General features: G+C 46.3%; 1 protein-coding gene across 1 annotated transcript; it reads right to left on the bottom strand.

Annotated features, from left to right (window-relative positions):
• Window positions 1-115: 115 nt before the first annotated feature.
• On the bottom strand, window positions 116-18622 carry LOC123000532 (ubiquitin D). The gene is given in 5 exon segments (XM_044380785.3): window positions 116-1073; window positions 2324-2497; window positions 5734-5813; window positions 9351-9498; window positions 18396-18622. Coding segments are annotated over 2 exon segments (627 nt in total). The 5' UTR covers window positions 2480-2497; window positions 5734-5813; window positions 9351-9498; window positions 18396-18622; the 3' UTR covers window positions 116-602.
• Between the last annotated feature and the right edge of the window lie 118 nt (window positions 18623-18740).

The raw sequence follows: 18740 nt of genomic DNA, 5'->3' as shown, positions 1-18740 counted from the left end.
GCATGGAGAATAAGATGGTATACTGTGGCGGGATTCATTTCATACCAAACAACTTTAAATAAGGACAGAGAAGGTAGTTTAACTGATTTTCTAAATTCTTTAATGAGATTGTAATCATATCAGAGGAATTACTTCACTTCAATATAAATCATTTCTCTGTTCTCTATAAGCAGAAATTCCATTTGATTCAACATTTTGAGTGATATTACAGATGAAATATAACGGTGGAAACACAGAAATGAGGGGAACATGGATCGCGGTGTAAAACTAACTTGTTGAACAGAAGAGGAAATAGGAATTTTTGTAAAAATCAGAAGGAACCAGGAAAGGAATTCATTGCAAGCTGGCCTTGAGGCTATCTCTACTGTGCCTTAAAATGTTATTTTCTGTTTTCAGTAATATGCACAATCCAGCCACTAATCAACTATGTTAGACCCAAAAATCATGGAGTTAGAAAGTTTTCTGCAGTCTTCCTCCCTACTTCACCCTTAACCTTTTCTGTTTATCTTTCTCGTTAATTTGGGAAATCATCAAGGCATGTGGGTGGAGTAAGAGCCAACAGTAAGCACTTTTGCTCCTGATCTCACCCATCCCTGGAGGGCTCAGCCCCCAACGCAGTGGGCTGTCAGGAAGAGTAAATTGCCCCCTCTGATGCCATAGTCTGCCATGGTCTTCCCATCTTCCAGCCTCTTGCCATTGCAAGTCACAGTCTGTTTCTCAGGCATGATAGCGGTCTTGGTCTCTATCATCTGTTTCACCTGGGCCACTGAGCTGGACCTTCACACCTGAAGGAGGTGCCTCTGCCCCTCATTGCATAACTCCACCAGAACCAAGGGCAGCTCCTCGTCACTGGGCTCCACCACCTTCAGAGTGAGGTGGATGGTCGTCTGCTTGTCAATGCCGTAAGATGACAGCTTCCTCTGGGGCTTTAGGGTCTTGGAGCCCAGCAAAAGGACCTGGTCCTGCACGGGAATCTTGGTCTTAGCCCGGACATGTTCACTGATCTTCTTCACTCTGTCCTCCAAGTTAGCAGTGAAGGTCATTGCTGTCCCCTCCTCAGAATAGACTTTCACCTGGACAATGAAGACCAAGAGAGCTTGAATCAAGGTGCCTGCCTGCCATCTTTTACACCATGTCCCCTCCTTCCCGGCCCCGCCCTCCTGCCTGCCTGGTCCTCCAGCTCCTTTACAACAAGCTGTGTCCCTCCCTTTCTTGGAACTTCTCTTTGGGAATTTCAAGCTTTTAACACAGGAAAATCAGTCTTATTCCCTTAAAACCATACCTCTCATTCATCCCAATGTCCTTAGTGATTTCCCACATTATTTGCCGGCAGGCAAATATCCAGATGAAGTTTGCCAAATGTCAGAAACGAAATACAGTTACAAAGCATCCAACGTTATATACTGGACGCTAAAATCCACTCCCAAAGAGAATTATCAAGACTTGTCAGCCTCATGGGACACTCATGCACTGCCCTCCATGACTATTGTAGATGGAAACCCTGGCCAGGACACATGTTCTCTGTACTCCTGGTTTCCTTCTCAATGTCCCATCGCCTTGTAAGAACTCACACATTTCAGTGACACTGTGGTCGGTGTGACTTGTTCCCCTGGACTTCCTGTGTTTGTATATCTACCTATTGCAGAACACGATCTCCTCCTGTGGCTAGATCAGGGCCTCACTCACAGAAGGTAGGCACAGATCTAAGTCTTCCTTCCATAGTCTGAAGCTGGGCAGGCTCACCTCTGTGCTGTCACTGGAAAGCCTGGCAGGACCTCCCTCCTGCTCCATTCAAACCCATCTTCCCAGTCTGGACGTCACAGACATTTCCTCACTGGACCGATGCCCCTCTGTGCTGAGCACCAGCCTGATGCCAGCCCACGTAGAGCACCTACTCTCTATAGGCTCATGTACCAGGTCATTAACAGCTTAGAGTAAATGAGTTTTGGGAGGAGAAGGAAGTTGAAGAGCCCCGGGACCCCTAATCAGAAGAAGGAAAATGGGCTCCAGACAATATTTCCATAGTTTCAAATCCAGCCCTGTGAGCACAAAGCCCACTCCCACTTCCCACCATCCTTCCCTAACAGTGGCCGGTCAGGTCTGACACACAACAGCATTCAGGAGCCAAACAAGCTGCATCTATTCCCAGAAACTTCCTTCAGCTTCTGTGGGTCCAGAGCCTGTGTCATCCCCTGCAGGATGCCTTTCCAGTCATTCTGCCCCCACGTCCCCGAGCTCTGTCCCTCTCGGACTCCTGAGATCTCCCCCCATGCCTTGGAAGTGCTTTCCCTCTCCCCATCCCCACGTTCAAGCCCCAACTTACATGGAGGCAGGAAGCACTGGATGCCATGTCTGCAATCACCGGAGCCGACACAGGAGGCAGAGGGAAAGGACTGGCGTCCAGCTTATGTACAAGCTGAGCTGGAAATCCCCTGCCTGAACCACTCTGCCTGCGCCCTTTGTTCGCCCATGATGTCATGATTTTCTCTCACTTTCGCTACGGCAGAGTCAATAAACAAAAAGTACTCTCTGATCACATTCCTCTCATGCATTCCATCCACCCTCCTCTTCCAAACATAGGACGGTGCTTCTCTGTTGAGAGCTTCCCCGGTTAGCCACCCACCACTCCCAGTCCTCCCCTGCTGCTTTCGGGAACCCATCACGTGCCATCACTCAGGGGCCTTCCTGAGAGCAAGGGGGTCCAGGAGAGCATGTAGGAGTCCATGAGGAGTGATGCGACCGTGAGCAGCCTGTTCACACCAGCCGGGCAGAGTGGGAGGCACGCGTCGAGATCACACAGGATACACAGCCTGCTCTGAGAGGAGATGGGAGTTCCAGTCCTGGGATGTCACTTGCTACCTAACTTGTGCAAGTCTGTTCACCTCCTTAGATGTTTGTTTTCTGGGGTTTTTTTGGGTTTTTTTGCTTTTTGGTTTTTTTTGACTTATTTACACTGTAACTGCAAGGTCTTCTCATTTTTTCCAGTTTTATTTTTTAATTTAAATTCAGTTCGCTGACATATATCGCATCATTAGTTTCAGATGTAGTGTTTAGTGATTCATTAGGTGTTTATAACAACCTGTGCTCATTACATGACATGCCCTCCTTTGTACCCATCACCCAATTACCCCATCCCCCACCCACCTCCCCTCCAGCAGCCCTCAGTTTGTTTCCTGTAGGCAAGATTCTCTTTTGTCTCCTCTCTGATTTTATCTTATTTTTTTCCCTCTCTTCCCCTATGATCCTCTGTTTGTTTCTTAAATTCCACATATCAGTGAGATCATGTAATTGTCTTTCTCCAATTGACATATTTCACTCAGCGTAATACCCTCCAGTTCCATCCACGTCGAGATAAATGGTAGGTATTTATACTTTCTGATGGCTGAGTAATATTCCATTGTATATATGAATCACATCTTCTTTAACCATTCATCTCTTGAAGGACATCTTGGCTCCTTCCACAGTTTGTCTACTGTGGACATTGCTGCTATGAATATTGGGGTGCAGGTGCCCCTTCAGATCACTACATCTGTATCATTGGGTAAATACCAGGTAGAGCAATTGCTAGGTCATAAGGTGGCTCTATTTTTAATGTCTTGAGGAACCACCATGTGTTTTCCAGAGTGGCTGCACCAGCTTGCATTCCCACCAACAGTGTAAGAGGGTTCCCCTCTCCCCACACCTGCACCAACATTTGTTGCTCCCTGTCTTGTTAATTCTAGCAATTCTAACAGGTGTAAGATGGTATTTTATTGTGGTTTTGTTTGCATTTCCCTGATGACTAGTGATGTGAAGCATTTTTTCATGTGTCTGTTGGCCATTTGTATGTCTTCTTTGAAGAAGTGTCTGTTCATGTTTTCGGCTCATTTCTTAACTTGATTGTTTGGGTTTTGGGTGTTGACTTTGAGAAGTTATCTATAGATCTTGGATACTAGCCCATTATCTGATATGTCATTTGCAAATATCTTCTCCCATTCTGTAGGTTGCCTTTTAGTTTTGTTGACTGTTTCCTTTGCTGTGCAGAAGCTTTTTGTCTTGATGAAGTCCCAATAGTTCATTTTTGCTTTTGTCCCTTGCATTTAGAGACGTGTCTTGCAAGAAGTTGCTGTTAGCTGAGGTCAGAGAGGTTACGGCCTATGTTCTCCTCTAGGCTTTTGATGGATTCCTGTCTCACACTGAGGTCTTTCATCCATTTTGAGTTTATCTTTGTGTATGGTGTAAGAGAATGGTCCAGTTTCATTCTTCTGCATGTGGCTGGCCAATTTTCCCAGCACCATTTATTGAAGAGACTGTCTTTTTTCCATTGGATATTCTATCCTGATTTGTTGAAGATCAGTTGAGCATAGAGTTGAGGGTCCATTTCCGGGGTCTCTATTCTGTTCCATTGATCTATGTGTCATTTTTGTGTCAGTACCCTGCTGTCTTGATGATCACAGATTTGGGACACCTGGGTGGCTCAGACGTTAAGTGTCTGCCTTCAGCTCAGGGAGTGATCCCAGAGTCCTGGGATCGAGCCCCACATCAGGCTCCTCCGTTGTGAGCCTGCTTCTTCCTCTCCCACTCCCCCTGCCTGTGTTCCCTCTCTTGCTGGCTGTCTCTCTCTGTGTCAAATAAATAAATTAAAAACAAGAAGAAGAAGAAGAAGAAAAAGAAGAAGATCACAGCTTTGTAATATACCTCGAAGTCAGGCATTGTGATGCTCCCAGCTTTGGTTTTCTTTTTCAGCATTCCCCTGACTATTCGGGGTCTTTTCTGTTTCCGTACAAATTTTAGGTTTATTTAATCCAGCTCTGTGAAAAATGTCAATGATATTTTGATAGGGATCGCATTGAATCTGTAGATTATTCTGGGTAGACTAGACATTTTAACAATATTTATTCTTCCAACCATGAACATGGAATGCTTTTCCATTTCTTTGTGTCTTCTTCATTTCTTTCATAAGTGTTCTGTAGTTTCTAGAGTACAGATATCTTACCTCTTTGGTTGGGTTTATTCCTAGTAATCTTATGGTTTTTGGTGCAATTGTAAGTGGAATCGATTCCTTAATTTCTCCCTCTTCAGTCATATTGTTAATGTGTAAAAATGCAACTGATTTCTGTGCATTGATTCTGTGTCCTGCCACGTTGCTAAATTGCTGTATGAGTTCTAGCAATTTTGCGGTGGAGTCTTTTGCGTTGTCATGAGACAATTGGAGAGAATTCAGAAACAGTTTATAAAATGTTCTTTACGAAGGACCTTACTTTCCTGTCTTGAGCTCTATGGCACTCTTCCTATCCTGTCCCGGAAACTGCAAACCAAATATAGTTCTTAGAACAATCCTAGCCCACCAATCAAGTGCTGAGCCCACCTTGCACATAGCAGAACAGCACACATCGGCTTTCATACCACCGTGACTCTGTTTCCCCACCTTTACTGCTGGACACTCCCTAATCCCTGTGCTCTGTGACCTCACACACACCCACACTGCTGCTTCCTCCCTAGCTCTGGAGGTTTGGATGGGGACGAAAAGGGAGGGCACAGGCCATGTGCCCTCAGCGAGTTTACTTCACTACTCTGATCCCCCTAACATTCCAGTGAATCACTGCCCTCTCCCAAACCATCAGGACTGTGCCACAAAACACATTCCCAAAAAAGCCTTTATGAAAGGTACTCCCAATTTTTTCAAAAGTAATAATCCCACAAAAATGTCATTATCATCTTTTTTGCTGTGTTCTTAGCGGCCATTTACTGTACCTTCAGCACTGACAGGTGTCAAATGCACCCATTTCACTGCAGGACTTTCCATCCTGGAGAACCTGGGCTCATAGAAGTGCCTATGGAGAGTAATGGGATCCAAGAATGAAGCCAGTATTTCAAAAAACTCAACATAAGTCAGCTTCTCCTATTTGAAGCTCTTATTTTATAGCCATGAACTTGGAAAATTAGTAATGTGTTTTGTGGGGTAGACATACGTTTCAAACAGATAGGATGGGTATGAAGGGGGAAGAGAGCCTGATGGAACAGACAGGAAACAGTGGGCCCTGCCAGTCTCCCTGCAGGTGCCTCTCCGGGTTCCTATCATCCCCTGTGTGCGGAAACCAAGATTGTGATCTTGGATCTGTAGCCGCCGCCCTGCATCGAGCGTCCAATAGGATCTGCAGAATCTGAAACATCACCAGTAACCCAGCGGAAAGGGTCAGATCAGGTGGAAGGTGGCACGGAGCAAGCCCGCAGCAGGAAGAAGAGAGGGGAAAGCCTTACAAGCGCAGGCTCCTCACGTCCACATTTCTTCTGCGCCCATTACCTTCTTAGCCCTTTGCCTCATTTCTGGAAAGAGGAGAGAGGAGGCAGCTGCTTAGCATTAAATCATTCCTGTCTTCCTTCCCCTTTTTGCCTCTCCTGCCTGGGCAGCCTACACCATCTTGGGGCAGAGGTCTCCTTTCTCAGGGGAGCAGGGAACCTCGAGAGAAGCTCCTGCACAGAGAGCCCAGGAAGCGCCTTTCTCAGGAATGGTGTCTGTCAGAGCTGTGCCCACAGCCCAGACCCGAGCTGCAGAGCTGCAAGGCGAGCAGGTTCTGTGCATGGTTCCGAGTCCCCTGCATGTGCCTGGACATACAGCTCTCTGCCACCAGGTCAGAGAACATGCGTGTCCTTCCAGCTCTACCCACAGTGTCAGGGATTTATACAGATACAAGATGTAAGCTATGCCTCCTCCAGGAAGCCTTCCCTAACTCCTGTCCTAGTCTGGGTCAGGTGCCCATCCTCTGTGCAATCATTCGCCTTCCACAAGTCCCTCAGAACAAGTTTCTCCACCAGGAAATGTATCTGCGTATTTGTGTGTTCACCCCCATGAAACAGCGGAGATCTGGGGGGTCACGATTGTGTCTTGATTAACTTGGAGCTCCAGCACTTCCCAGGCATGCTGTCTGGTATAGTAAACACTTAACATTTACCAAACGCATGAATGAACTTTAAAAAAATGAGTAAGTGAGTGAATAACAAAACATGGAAAATGACATTTAACGAGCACTTATCATATTTCAGGAAGTGCACAAGATATTAGTAAAAGGCACCTGATTAACTGTTCTCGCCTTCTAATGAGGTAAATATTAGTACCCCCCTGATAAGCAAGCAGTGAACTCACCCACAGTCACATTCATAGTAGCTGGTGAGCAAGTCTTCAAATGCAAATCTCTACTGCTGTCCTAATGGCCTCCCAGGGAAAGGAAAGCGGGAGGGCATGGCATGCACGCCTTTCATTACAGGAAGGGTACGCACCAGGGAAGGCGTAGAGACAGACAAAGGAAAGCAGAGCCTGCAAGGAGCCTTGTGAGGAAAGAGCAAGGAGAGTTCTGGGTCCATATGTAGGTCAGAGCATCCCTGGGTGGGGGCCCTGCTTAGACCACAGGGCAGCTGCCGGCAAAGAGCCTGTGAGCGCAGCAGGCAGAGCCTGGGGGAGTATGGCACCCTCCCAGGACTGGGAGGGTTAAAGGTGCCACTGTCACACTCACCTCCCCCACAGGGGATTTCTAGCACAGAATTACTTCAAGGGCCAGCTTGGGATTGTCCCAGGAATAACTATTTCAGGGGATTCCCTACCCAGACAGAATCTGGATTCTGAGAAACACTGTCCTTTCAAGGAATCCAAATAACAAACCTACACATTGACCTCTCTCTTTTCCCTCCTCCCTTCCTCTGTGCAGTTCCCTTCCATGCCAAGGGAGGGGCAAGGGCTGTCCCCTGTGCCCCTTTGCAGAGTCACAGCTAGGATTTCTCCCCGGGACCTGACCTCCTCCCTGCTTCCTAGCATACTATCGATCTGACATTGTTTCCCTCTGTGTCACAATAAATGTTTTCAGAGGCTGGAAGATCTCTTTCCATCTGCCCTTCGACAAATTCAGGAAACCAGCCAAGGTAAAAGGTCGTGCAGATCTCACCAGGTCATAAAACCAATGTCTCAGATATGCACAAAGCTCCCAGGGTGTCTTCATCACTGATGGGCAGTCCTGGGCTGGTTGCTGCCCTGCTGAAGCCTTCCTGGAGAAGAGGCCTTGCTCCCGTCTCTTTAATGGTGCCCAGGAAAGCGTTTGTGAAAACTGCCTTGACATCCAGAATATTGCTTCAGAAACATAAGCCAAACTCAGTCAAAAACCTACTGCGACTTTTCCTTTATTGATGATTGGGAAAAAATTCATCCACTCTCAAAGGACAATTTGGAAATACTTACAAATATAAGTCTTTATTTCTGGATTTTTCATTATGTTCCATTGATCTCTATGTCTATTCTTATGTCATTAGTACACAGTCTTTAATCCTCAAGCTTTATAATAAGTTTTGAAATCAGAGTGTATAATTTCTCCATCTTTTTTTTTTTTTTTTTTTTACACAAATCTCTTTTGGCTGTTTTCATTCTTTTGTATTCCCATATAAGATTTAAGATCAGCTTGTCAGGGGGCGCCTGGGTGGCACAGTCGTTAAGCGTCTGCCTTCGGCTCAGGGCGTGATCCCGGCGTTCTGGGATTGAGCCCCGCATCAGGCTCCTCTGCTGGGAGCCTGCTTCTTCCTCTCCCCCTCCCCCTGCTTGTGTTCCCTCTCTCGCTGGCTGTCTCTCTCTGTCAAATAAATAAATAAATAAAATCTTAAAAAAAAAAAAGTTTGACTACTATGTCTGAGGGACCATGTGGAGAGGTCCTAAGAGAACAGGTAGATGGAAAGAAAGCCAGAAGAAAGAAGAACCGAGGCTATGGTTGAACAAACCAAGATGCTGAGCATGAGTAAAGCTGTCTTTGACTCTCTGGAGCAGTCCATTGACTGGCTGAACCCTTCCACGTGATCTCAGGTGATGCTATGTGGAACAAAGAAACACCAGCCAAACTTTCCCTGTGTCTGGTTCACAACATTATGAGATACCATTAAATAGCTGTTGGCTTAAATCACCAATTTTGGGGACAACTGGTTATGCAGCAGTAGATAACGTGGAACACCCCCAGTGCAGCCGCCGGTGTGAGTAAAGGGAGAGGCAGAAGCACGAATGTGGGTGGCGTAGAGATCTGAACCACCTGCTCATAGCCTTGCGCAGCACTCGGCTCTGCTCCTTCTTGATCTGGAACATAGTATTTCTGTCTTACAGTAATTAAAGCTGTAACTCCTGACCTTATCCCTTGATTGGTCTGATAGAACCCAGCTCATGATGGGCAGTTCCCGACAACCCCATGGACATTTGAGGTCCCATGTCAGGAGCCCTGTCTCTACTAAAGCCCAGTAGCAATGCCAGGAGCTGTCCCCTAATAGGATACCATCTTTTGCAGTAGATAGCATGGCTTGATCTGGAAACCAGGGGTTTGTGCTGTGACTCTCCTTTGGGGGCTTACCAGCAGGAACAGCACTCTGAATCTTCTCCCACCGTGGCGATCTCTCCAGCCTGAGGCTCTGTTGGGTGTGGTGGAGCTACCAGAGCCCTGTTCTGCTCTGGGCTCCAGTCAGTCACTGGAAATCGTCTCATGAATGTAAACGTGTTGCCTATAGAAGGACGATGGCCAGGCATTAGTGGTATTACCATTAACTGCATTAAACATGGCGGGGAATAATCTGTCCTTTACTTTAGTGGGATGACCTGGCATGTTCCACACCACTGGCCTTCTAAAAACTTTAGGGATGTGGAGGGCCTTGAATCTTCACAGGGTTTCTCTCCCACCTCGATGTGGCGGGGAGAGCTCACATGTGGGTGAATCCAACCATAAACGTGGTAGTTCTGGGTCATATCTTGGGGGCTTTGTTCACCTGGATATGCTCAATAACCAGAGAGTCTGCATTTAAACCCTTAAGCTCAGCATTACTCTCTGCACCTTTAAGCATGTGCAGCAAAATTCAGTGCTCTTTTGGGGCCACTGGCCGTGTGTCCAGCCCCACTGTGTGGCCTGGGCACACCACCCACCTCCACCATCGCAGCCAGGAGTGGCGCACGCTGCTTATGCAAAGTGACACCGTTCAGATGCTCGGCGGCTTTCCTGATATGCATATTCCTGATGGCCTGGGCAGCTTCAGGTGTGTTCTTCAAGTGAACACAAAGATTCGAACCTCTTGATTTGCGTGATTTTGTATGGCTTTCTAGGTCATGTGAACCATTTTCAGAGATCACCCCAGTCTGCTTATGGGAAGAGCTATATTTTATGCTGATCTATGCTTTTTGACATCTATTGTGTCTGTAGGATTAAAAAAAAAAATACTATAATATACGGCATGGGGCTGTGTTACCGAGTTAAGCTCTCCGAATCTGCACTTTCAGTAGAGTCACACTGGCAGCTTAAAATTAGGTGTGGTAGAAATATTCACACTACAGAAATCAGCAAACAGGACAAACCACACTTCTCTGCCTGCAGTACCAGCACATGCTGTCCACGTCCCTCTAGACCGTACTCTGATGCCGGCGTCATGATATAGTAACGTAAACATAGCTATGCACACACCATGCGGATGCAAACTGCTTCTCATCCTCTATCCTCACAGTATTTGACAAGAAAACATTCACGGGGGCAAGACGGCAGAGGAGTACGGGACCCTGTTTCAACCAGTCCCCTCAATTAGCTGGATGTTTACCGAACTGCCTGAACACCCAGGAACCCCGCCTGAGATGCACGAATGTGTGTCTGGACCTCCAGCAGAAACGCACAGCCTGCCGCAGGGAAGAAGGGTGGAGCGGTGAATCCGACCCCGAAGATACACAGAAGATCAACAGAAGGGGAGGGAGCCGCCATCGCTGGCTCTGGGAACGGGATGTAACACTGGACCCTAAAGCGTCCTGCTCCCAGGTGGCAAGAGCTGGACAGCGGCCGCGCTGCGAAAGGGCTTTAGAGCCGCCGCGGGCAGGATCCGGGCGCGGCAGGTGCTTGGGCCCGAGGCCAGGACAACCGGTTTGCGGAGCGCGAAGGGCAGGGACACACCCCGGTCCAGGGCGCAGCTCTGCGAGTCGCTGCGGGCGCACTGCGGGAGCCTGCGGTTTGCAACGCCTCCTACAGAAACGGAGACTGCTTTTCCTGGAGGGTTTAGTGAAGAGAACAGACCGCAATTTCGCTGCTTTGGGACACAGGTTTGGGTGCGGCCATTTTTGCTCTGACCCTCGGAAGAGGCGCGGGAAGTCGCCAGAGAACAGAAACTCAAAAATCGGTTTACACGGAGCCCAGTCCCCGACAGGAGGCCGGGCAACTCTGCCGGGGGCGGTTGCCTGAGAAACAGTGCGGCAAGGCCCCTCCCCAGACGACAGGCTGGAGAACAAGAGGAGGACAGCGTATGGTCCCCATAAAACTGTAAAATCCCAACACTGGGGACAAGAGTATATTGAGCTCCAGTTGTTGCCTCACGGCGTGTTTATTTTTCAGACACAACTCTTTTCATTTTCTCTTATGCTTCTTCTATGTTTTCTCTTTTTCCTTTTTCGCATTTCAACTAGATGTTCAATATATCATATTTCATAGTAACTTTTAACTTGTACTTCTTCACACCTAAATTTTTTTATAGATATAGGCGTCAATGTAGTCCTTTTTTCCCTACTCAATATTACCTTTATATATACACCAGTTTTATCTTCCCCATAAATTTGGGAAGTAGGGTATCTAAAAAACAGAACAAAATACATGCAAGAACTGAAACACCCTACTTTGTCCACACTGAGAGATTTATAGTCCCCTCCCCTCACCCTCCTCTTTATTTAAATTTTTAATTTTTTCTAAATTTTTTAAATTTTATAAATTTTATCCTGTGTTTCATTTTGGCTTTGTCTTTTTGGTGGTGGTTTCCAACAGCTCTGAATTTTCCTACGGTGCCTCTTGCTTGGGTTGCGGTTGATATTTTGGACTCTGTACATTCCCTCAACCATCCCTTAACAGAATGACTAGGAGGAGGAACTCCCAACAAAGAAAAGAACCAGAGACAATGGCCTCTCCCACACACCTAATGGATATGGATATAAGCAAGATGTCAGAGATAGACTTCAGGGTAGCAATTATGAAGTCAATCGCTAAGCCTGAGAAAACCATTAGTGACGATATAGAATCTCTGAGCACAGAAATGAGATCTAATCAGCCCAAACGTAAAAATGCTATGAATGAGATGCAGTCTAAACTGCATACTCTAACAGCCAGGGTAAAAGCTGCAGAAGAACGAATTAGTGAGCTAGAAGATAAGCTGATAGAAAGGAAGGAAGCCAAGGAGGATAGGGACAAACAGCTAGAAGCCCAAGAAGTCAGACCCAGAGAGATCAGTGACACCATGAAATGTTCCCATGTCAGAATTAATGGGATCCCTGAGGGGGTGGACAGAGAGAGGACTAGAAGGTATATTTGAGCAAACCACAGCTGAGAACTTCCCTAATTTTGAGAAGGAAATAAGCATTCATATCCAAGAGGCAGAGAAGACCCCTCCCAAGATCAATAAAAGTAGACCAACATCCTGGCATAGAACAGTAAAACTTGCAAATCTTAGAGCTAAAGAAGCTATCCTGAGAGCAGGTAGGGGGAAGAGATTTCTTACATACAGAGGGAGGAACAACAGAATAACATCAGACCTGTCCACAGAGACCTGGCAAGCCAGAAAGGGCAGGCAAGACATATTCAGGACACTAAATAAGAAGAACTTCCACCCAAGAATACTTTATCCAGCAAGGCTGTCATTCAGAATGGACAGAGAGACAAAGAGCATCCAGGACAAGCAGAAACTGAAAGAATATGGGACCACCAAGCCAGCCCTGCAAAAAATTTTAAGGGGGATTCTATAAAAGAAGAAAGAACCCAAGAGTAACATAGACCAGAAATTTACAGAGACAATCTATAGAAACAGGGACTTTATAGGCAATATGATGGCACTAAATTCATATCTTTCAATAGTTACCCTCAACATGAATGGCCTAAATGCTCCCATGAAATGGCACAGGGTTGCAGATTGGCTAAAACGACAGGACTCATCCATATACTGTCTACAAGAGACTCATTTTGAACCTAAAGACACCTCCAGATTGAAAGTGAGGGGATAGAGAACCATCTAGCATGCCAACGGATCTCAAAAGAAAGTGGGGAAGCAATTCCCATATCAGACAAATTAGATTTTAAACCAAAGACCATAGTAAGAAATGTAGAGGGATACTATATCATACTTAAAGGGTCTATCCAACAAGAAAATCTAACAATTGTATGGGGCGCCTGGGTGGCGCAGCGGTTAAGCGTCTGCCTTCGGCTCAGGGCGTGATCCTGGTGATCTGGGATCGAGCCCCACGTCAGGCTCCTCCGCTATGAGCCTGCTTCTTCCTCTCCCACTCCCCCTGCTTGTGTTCCCTCTCTCGCTGGCTGTCTCTATCTCTGTCGAATAAATAAATAAAATCTTAAAAAAAAAAAAAGAAAATCTAACAATTGTAAATATCTATGTCCCCAACACAGGAGTAGCCAAGTACACAAGCCAACTGCCAACCAAAATTAAGAATCATTTCGAAAATAATACATTCACAGAAGGGGACCTCAAAACTCCACTCACAGCAATGGACAGATCATCTAAGCAGAAGATCAACAAAGAAACAAGAGCTTTGAATGACACATTGGACCAGATGGACTTTGTAGATACACACAGAACATTCCATCCTAAAACAACAGAATACTCATTCTTCTTGAACACACAGGGAACTTTCTCCAGAATAGACCACATACTGGGTCATAAATCAGGTCTCAACTAATACCAAAAGACTGAGATTATTCCCTGCATATTTTCAGACCACAATGCTATGAAGCTGGAATTCAACCACAAGACAAAATTTGGAAGGAACTCAAACACTTGGAAGTTAAAGAGCACCTGCTAAAGAATGGTTGGGTCAACCAAACAATTAAAGAAGAACTTAAACAATTCATGGAAACTAATGAGAATGAAAACACAATGGTCCAAAACCTATGGGATCCTGCAAAGGCTGTCCTAAGGGGGACATACATAGCCATCCAAGTCTCTCACAGTAAAGTAGAAAAATCCCAAATGCACAAGCTAATCTTACACCTAAAGGAGCTGGAGAAAGAACAGCAAATAAAACCTAAACCAAGCAAGAGAAGAGAAATAATAAAGATTAGATCAGAGATCAATGAAAGAGGAACCAGAAAAACAGTAGAAGAGATCAACAAAACTAGAAGCTGGTTCTTTGAAAGAATTAATAAGATCGATAAACCACTGGCCAGACTTCTCAAAAGAAAAAAGAAAGGACCAAATTAATAAAATCATGAATGAAAGGGGAGAGATCACAACTAACACCAAGGAAATAGAAACAATCATTGGAAATTATTACCAGCAATGATATCAACAAATCAGGCAACCTGGAAGAAACGGATGCCTTCCTGGGAACTTATAAACTACCAAGACTGGAATAGACCAATAACCAGTAACAAAATTGAAGCAGTAATCAAAAATCTCCCAAAAACCAAGAGTCCAGGGCCAGATGGCTTCCCAGGGGAATTCTACCAAACATTTAAAGAAGAAATAATACCTATTCTACCAAAGCTATTTCAAAAAACAGAAACAGAAGGACAACTTCCAAACTTGTTCTGTGAGGCCAGAATTACCCTGATCCTAAAATCAGGCAAAGACCCCATCAAAAATGAGAATTACAGACCAATATCCCTGATGAACATGGATGTCACAATACTCAAGAAGATCCTAGCCAATAGGATCCAACAATACATTAAAGGGATTATCCATCACAACCAGGTAGGATTTATTCCTGGCATGAAGGGTGGTTCAAAATTCACAAATCAATAAATGTGATAGGGCACATTAATAAAAGAAAAGACAAGAACCATATGATCCTCTCAATTGATGCAGAAAAAGCATTTGACAAAATATAGCACCCTTTCCTGATTAAACTCCCCACAGTGTAGGGATAGAGGGAACATTCCTCAATATCATAAAAGCCATCTAAAAAGCCCACAGTGAATATCATTCTCAATGGGGAAACACTGAGAGCTTTCCCCTAAGTTCAGGAACACAACAGGGATGCCCACTCTCACCACTATGGTTCAACATAGTACTAGAAGTCCTAGCCTCAGCAATCAGACAACAAAAAGAAATAAAAGGCATTGAAATTGGCAGAGAAGAGTCAAACTCTCTCTCTTCACAGATGACAAGATACTTTATGTGGAAAACCCAAAAGACTCTGCCCCCAAATGGCTAGAACTCATACAGCAATTCAGTAACATGGCAGGATACAAAATCAGTGCACAGAAATCAGTTGCATTTCTATACACTAACAATGTGACTAAAGAACGAGAGATTAAGGAATTGATCCCATTTACAATTGCACCAGAAACCATAAGATAATTAGGAATAAACCTAACCAAAGAGGTAAAGGATCTATACTCTAGAAACTATAGAACACTTATGAAAGAAATTGAGGAAGACACAAAGAGATGGGAAAACATTCCATGCTCACGGAATTAGAAGAATAAACATTGTGAAAATGTCTATGCTGTTTAGAGCAATCTACACTTTCACACTTTCAATGCCATCCCTATTAAAATACTATTGGCATTTTTCAAAGAGCTGGAACAAACAATCCTAAAATTTTTATGGAACCAGAAAAGACCCCAAATCACCAAAGGAATGTTGAAAAAGAAAAACAAAGCTGGGGGCATTATGTTGCCTGACTTCATGCTATATTACACATCTGTGATCACCAAAACAACATGGTATTGGCACAAAAACAGACACATAGATCAATGGAACAGAATAGAGAGCCCAGAAATGGACCCTCAACTCTATGGTCAACTAATCTTTGACAAAGCAGGAAAAAAATATCCAATGGAAAAAAAGACAGTCTATTCAATAAATGGTGCTAGGAAAACTGGCCAGCCACATGCAGAAGAATGAAACTGGACCATTCTCTTACACCATACACAAAGATAAACCCAAAATGGACGAAAGACCTCAATGTGAGACAGGAATCCATCAGAATTCTAGAGGAGAATATAGGCAGTAACCTCTTCAACATCGGCCACAGCAACTTCTTGTTAGACACGTCTCCAAAGGCAAAGGAAACAAAAGCAGATATGAACTTTTGGGATTTGATCAAGATAAAAATCCTTTGCAAAGCAAAGGAAACAGTCAGCAAAACTAAGGCAACTCATGGAATGGGCGAAGATATTTGCAAATGACACCATAGATAAAGGGCTGGTATTCAACTCTATAAAGATCTTCTCAAACTCAAAACCCAAAAACCAAATAATCCAGTCAAAAAATGAGAAGAAGACATGAAGAGACACTTCTCCAAAGAAGACATACAAAAGGCTAACAGACACATGAAAAAATGCTCCACATCACCAGCCATCAGGGAAATACAAATCAAAACCACAAAAAGATACCACTTTACACCAGGTAAAATGGCGAAAATTAGTAAGGCAAGAAACTACAAATGTTGGGGAGGATTTGGAGAAAGGGGGACCCAAGTACACTGTTGGTGGGAATGCAAGCTGGTGCAGCCACTCTGGAAAACAGTATGGAGGTTCCTCAAGACATTAAAAATAGAGCCACCTTATGACCTAGCAATTGCTCTACTGGGTATTTACCCCAAAGATACAGATGTAGTGGAAAGAAGGGGCACATGTACCCCAATGTTCATAGCAGCAATGTCCACAATAGCCAAGCTGTGGAAGGAGCTATGTCCTTCATCAGATGAAAGGATGAAGAACATGTGGTCCATATATACAATGGAATATTACTCAGCCATCAGAAAGGATGAATACCCACCATTTGCATCAACATGGATGGGACTGGGGGGGGGGATTATTCCAAATGAAATAAGTCAAGCAGAGAAAGACAATTATCTCCAGGTTTCAGTCATGTGTGGAACGTACCTCATAGCACGGAGGACCATAGGGGAAGGGAGGGAAACCTGAACGGGAAGAAATCAGAAAGGGAGACAAACCATGAGAGACTCTTGACTCCAGGAAACAAACTTGAGGGTTTAGGAAAGGCAGGTGAGGGGATGGTGTAATTGGGTGATGGGCATTAAGGAGGGTACATGATTTGATAAGTACTGGATGTTATATGCAACTGATGAATCACTGAACACTACACCAAAAACCATCGATGTACTATACGTTGGCTAATTGAATTTAAATTTTAAAAGAAGACACAAAGTATACACGTGACAGGAAATCACTTCCCAGTGTGAAACCTGACAGCACTTCCTCCGCCAGGTGAACAACAGTAAGGTTACAGGGTTAAGCTTCTTTGATCTGCTCCCTCAAAAACTGTAAACCCAGTCTAATCAGGCAAAATACCAGTGACTCCCCTTGCGGAACATTCTACATTCACATAATCCAGTGGGCCTCTCCAGAGGCCACCTGCCCGGGCTGTGCACGTGACTGTCCAGGACCAGGAAGGCTCCAGGAGCAACTGCCCACTGGAAGCCACAGTGGCTCCCATATCTCTGGTTCTTGAGAAGTGTGGCTGTCAAAGGTGTGTTACAGCTGGAAGGAAAAGGGATTGCAGCGCAGTGTGCCACATGGCTCCCCTGGTCAGGCCCACACGCAGGGCTCTGAGGGTTACTACCTGTCTTGGCGGGCTAGGAGGCTGTGAGCAAGGAGGCGCCCTCAATCACACAGGTGTGGAGCACCAAAACTTCCCATGGACCTGTTAAATTCCCCAGCAGCACAGTCAGCTCAGTACCTGGCCGTGGGGGTTGTCACGACCCAGGCTGGCCAGAGCAGGAGGACCAGAGTTGCCTGCCTGGATGGTCGGAGGCCAAGGGCTGGTCCTAGCACCTGAACGGGACAGCTGCCCCATTCCCAGCTGGCCGCCGGGATGGGACAAAGGATTCAACCGGTGCCAGGGGAGCCCCGGCAGCCTCAAGAAGGCAGCACGCGCAGGCCGGCTGGTCACTGTGCCCAGCGCTGTGTAAATCTACAGGTGTCCACTGCGGGACTCCCGGGTCGAGGCTGCGCTGGAACCTGAGGCTGCGCAGGCGCAGTGGGGCCCGCAGCACCCGACCCCGGGGAGGCCGCCCCGCCCTCCACTCTCCCACCGGGCTGACTTGGATTGGAAAGGGGCAGTGACCCCGAGGACTGTCACCTCTTCTGCTGTCAGAGCCCGGGACCCCGGGTGGGGGTGGGATCAATGTGACCCCGGGCAAGTCCCCTCCGTCCCGAAGAACTACGATGCACAGGGAGGAAGGGGAAGAGGGCAATTATGCTTAAACCCAACCCTTAAGCCCTAATCCCAGCTTCACCCTATCCTGACCCCAAACCTGACCCTTGACGCTGAGCCAGGTCCTAGTCTGCACCCTGTAACATTCAGGTCACCCGAGGCCTCCAACCGGGATCCTGACTCTGGCCCGTAACCCCTGCCCCTGATCCCCTACGAACCCTAACCCTCCCTCCCAGCCCCCCACACCCGCACACCCGAGACTATGCTGGGGCTTCCGGAGGCGCACCATATACAACCGGATCCCGCGGTCTCCAAGTAATGGGGCCATAGATCCCTGGATCGAGGCCAAGAGTCCAGCAAGTCGGAAAGAAGCGAGAGTTGGCGGAGAGAGCCGAACGAGGACGTGTGCGCTGCCGAAGATTGACGGAGTGGGCCGAGTGATGATGGGGAAAGCCGAGCGGCGGCGGGGAGGGCCGAGGGAGGACGTGTGCGCAGCCGAGGATTGACGGAGTGGGCCGAGCGGCGGCGGGGAGGGCCGAGGGAGGACGTGTGCGCTGCCGAAGATTGGCGGAGCGGGCCGAGTGATGATGGGGAAAGCC

This window comes from Ursus arctos, unplaced genomic scaffold (assembly GCF_023065955.2).
Source record: "Ursus arctos isolate Adak ecotype North America unplaced genomic scaffold, UrsArc2.0 scaffold_31, whole genome shotgun sequence".
NCBI classification, from domain to species: Eukaryota; Metazoa; Chordata; class Mammalia; order Carnivora; family Ursidae; genus Ursus; species Ursus arctos.
The sequence above is the reverse complement of the archived record's forward strand: the minus strand, read 5'-3'. Positions and strand labels throughout refer to the sequence as shown.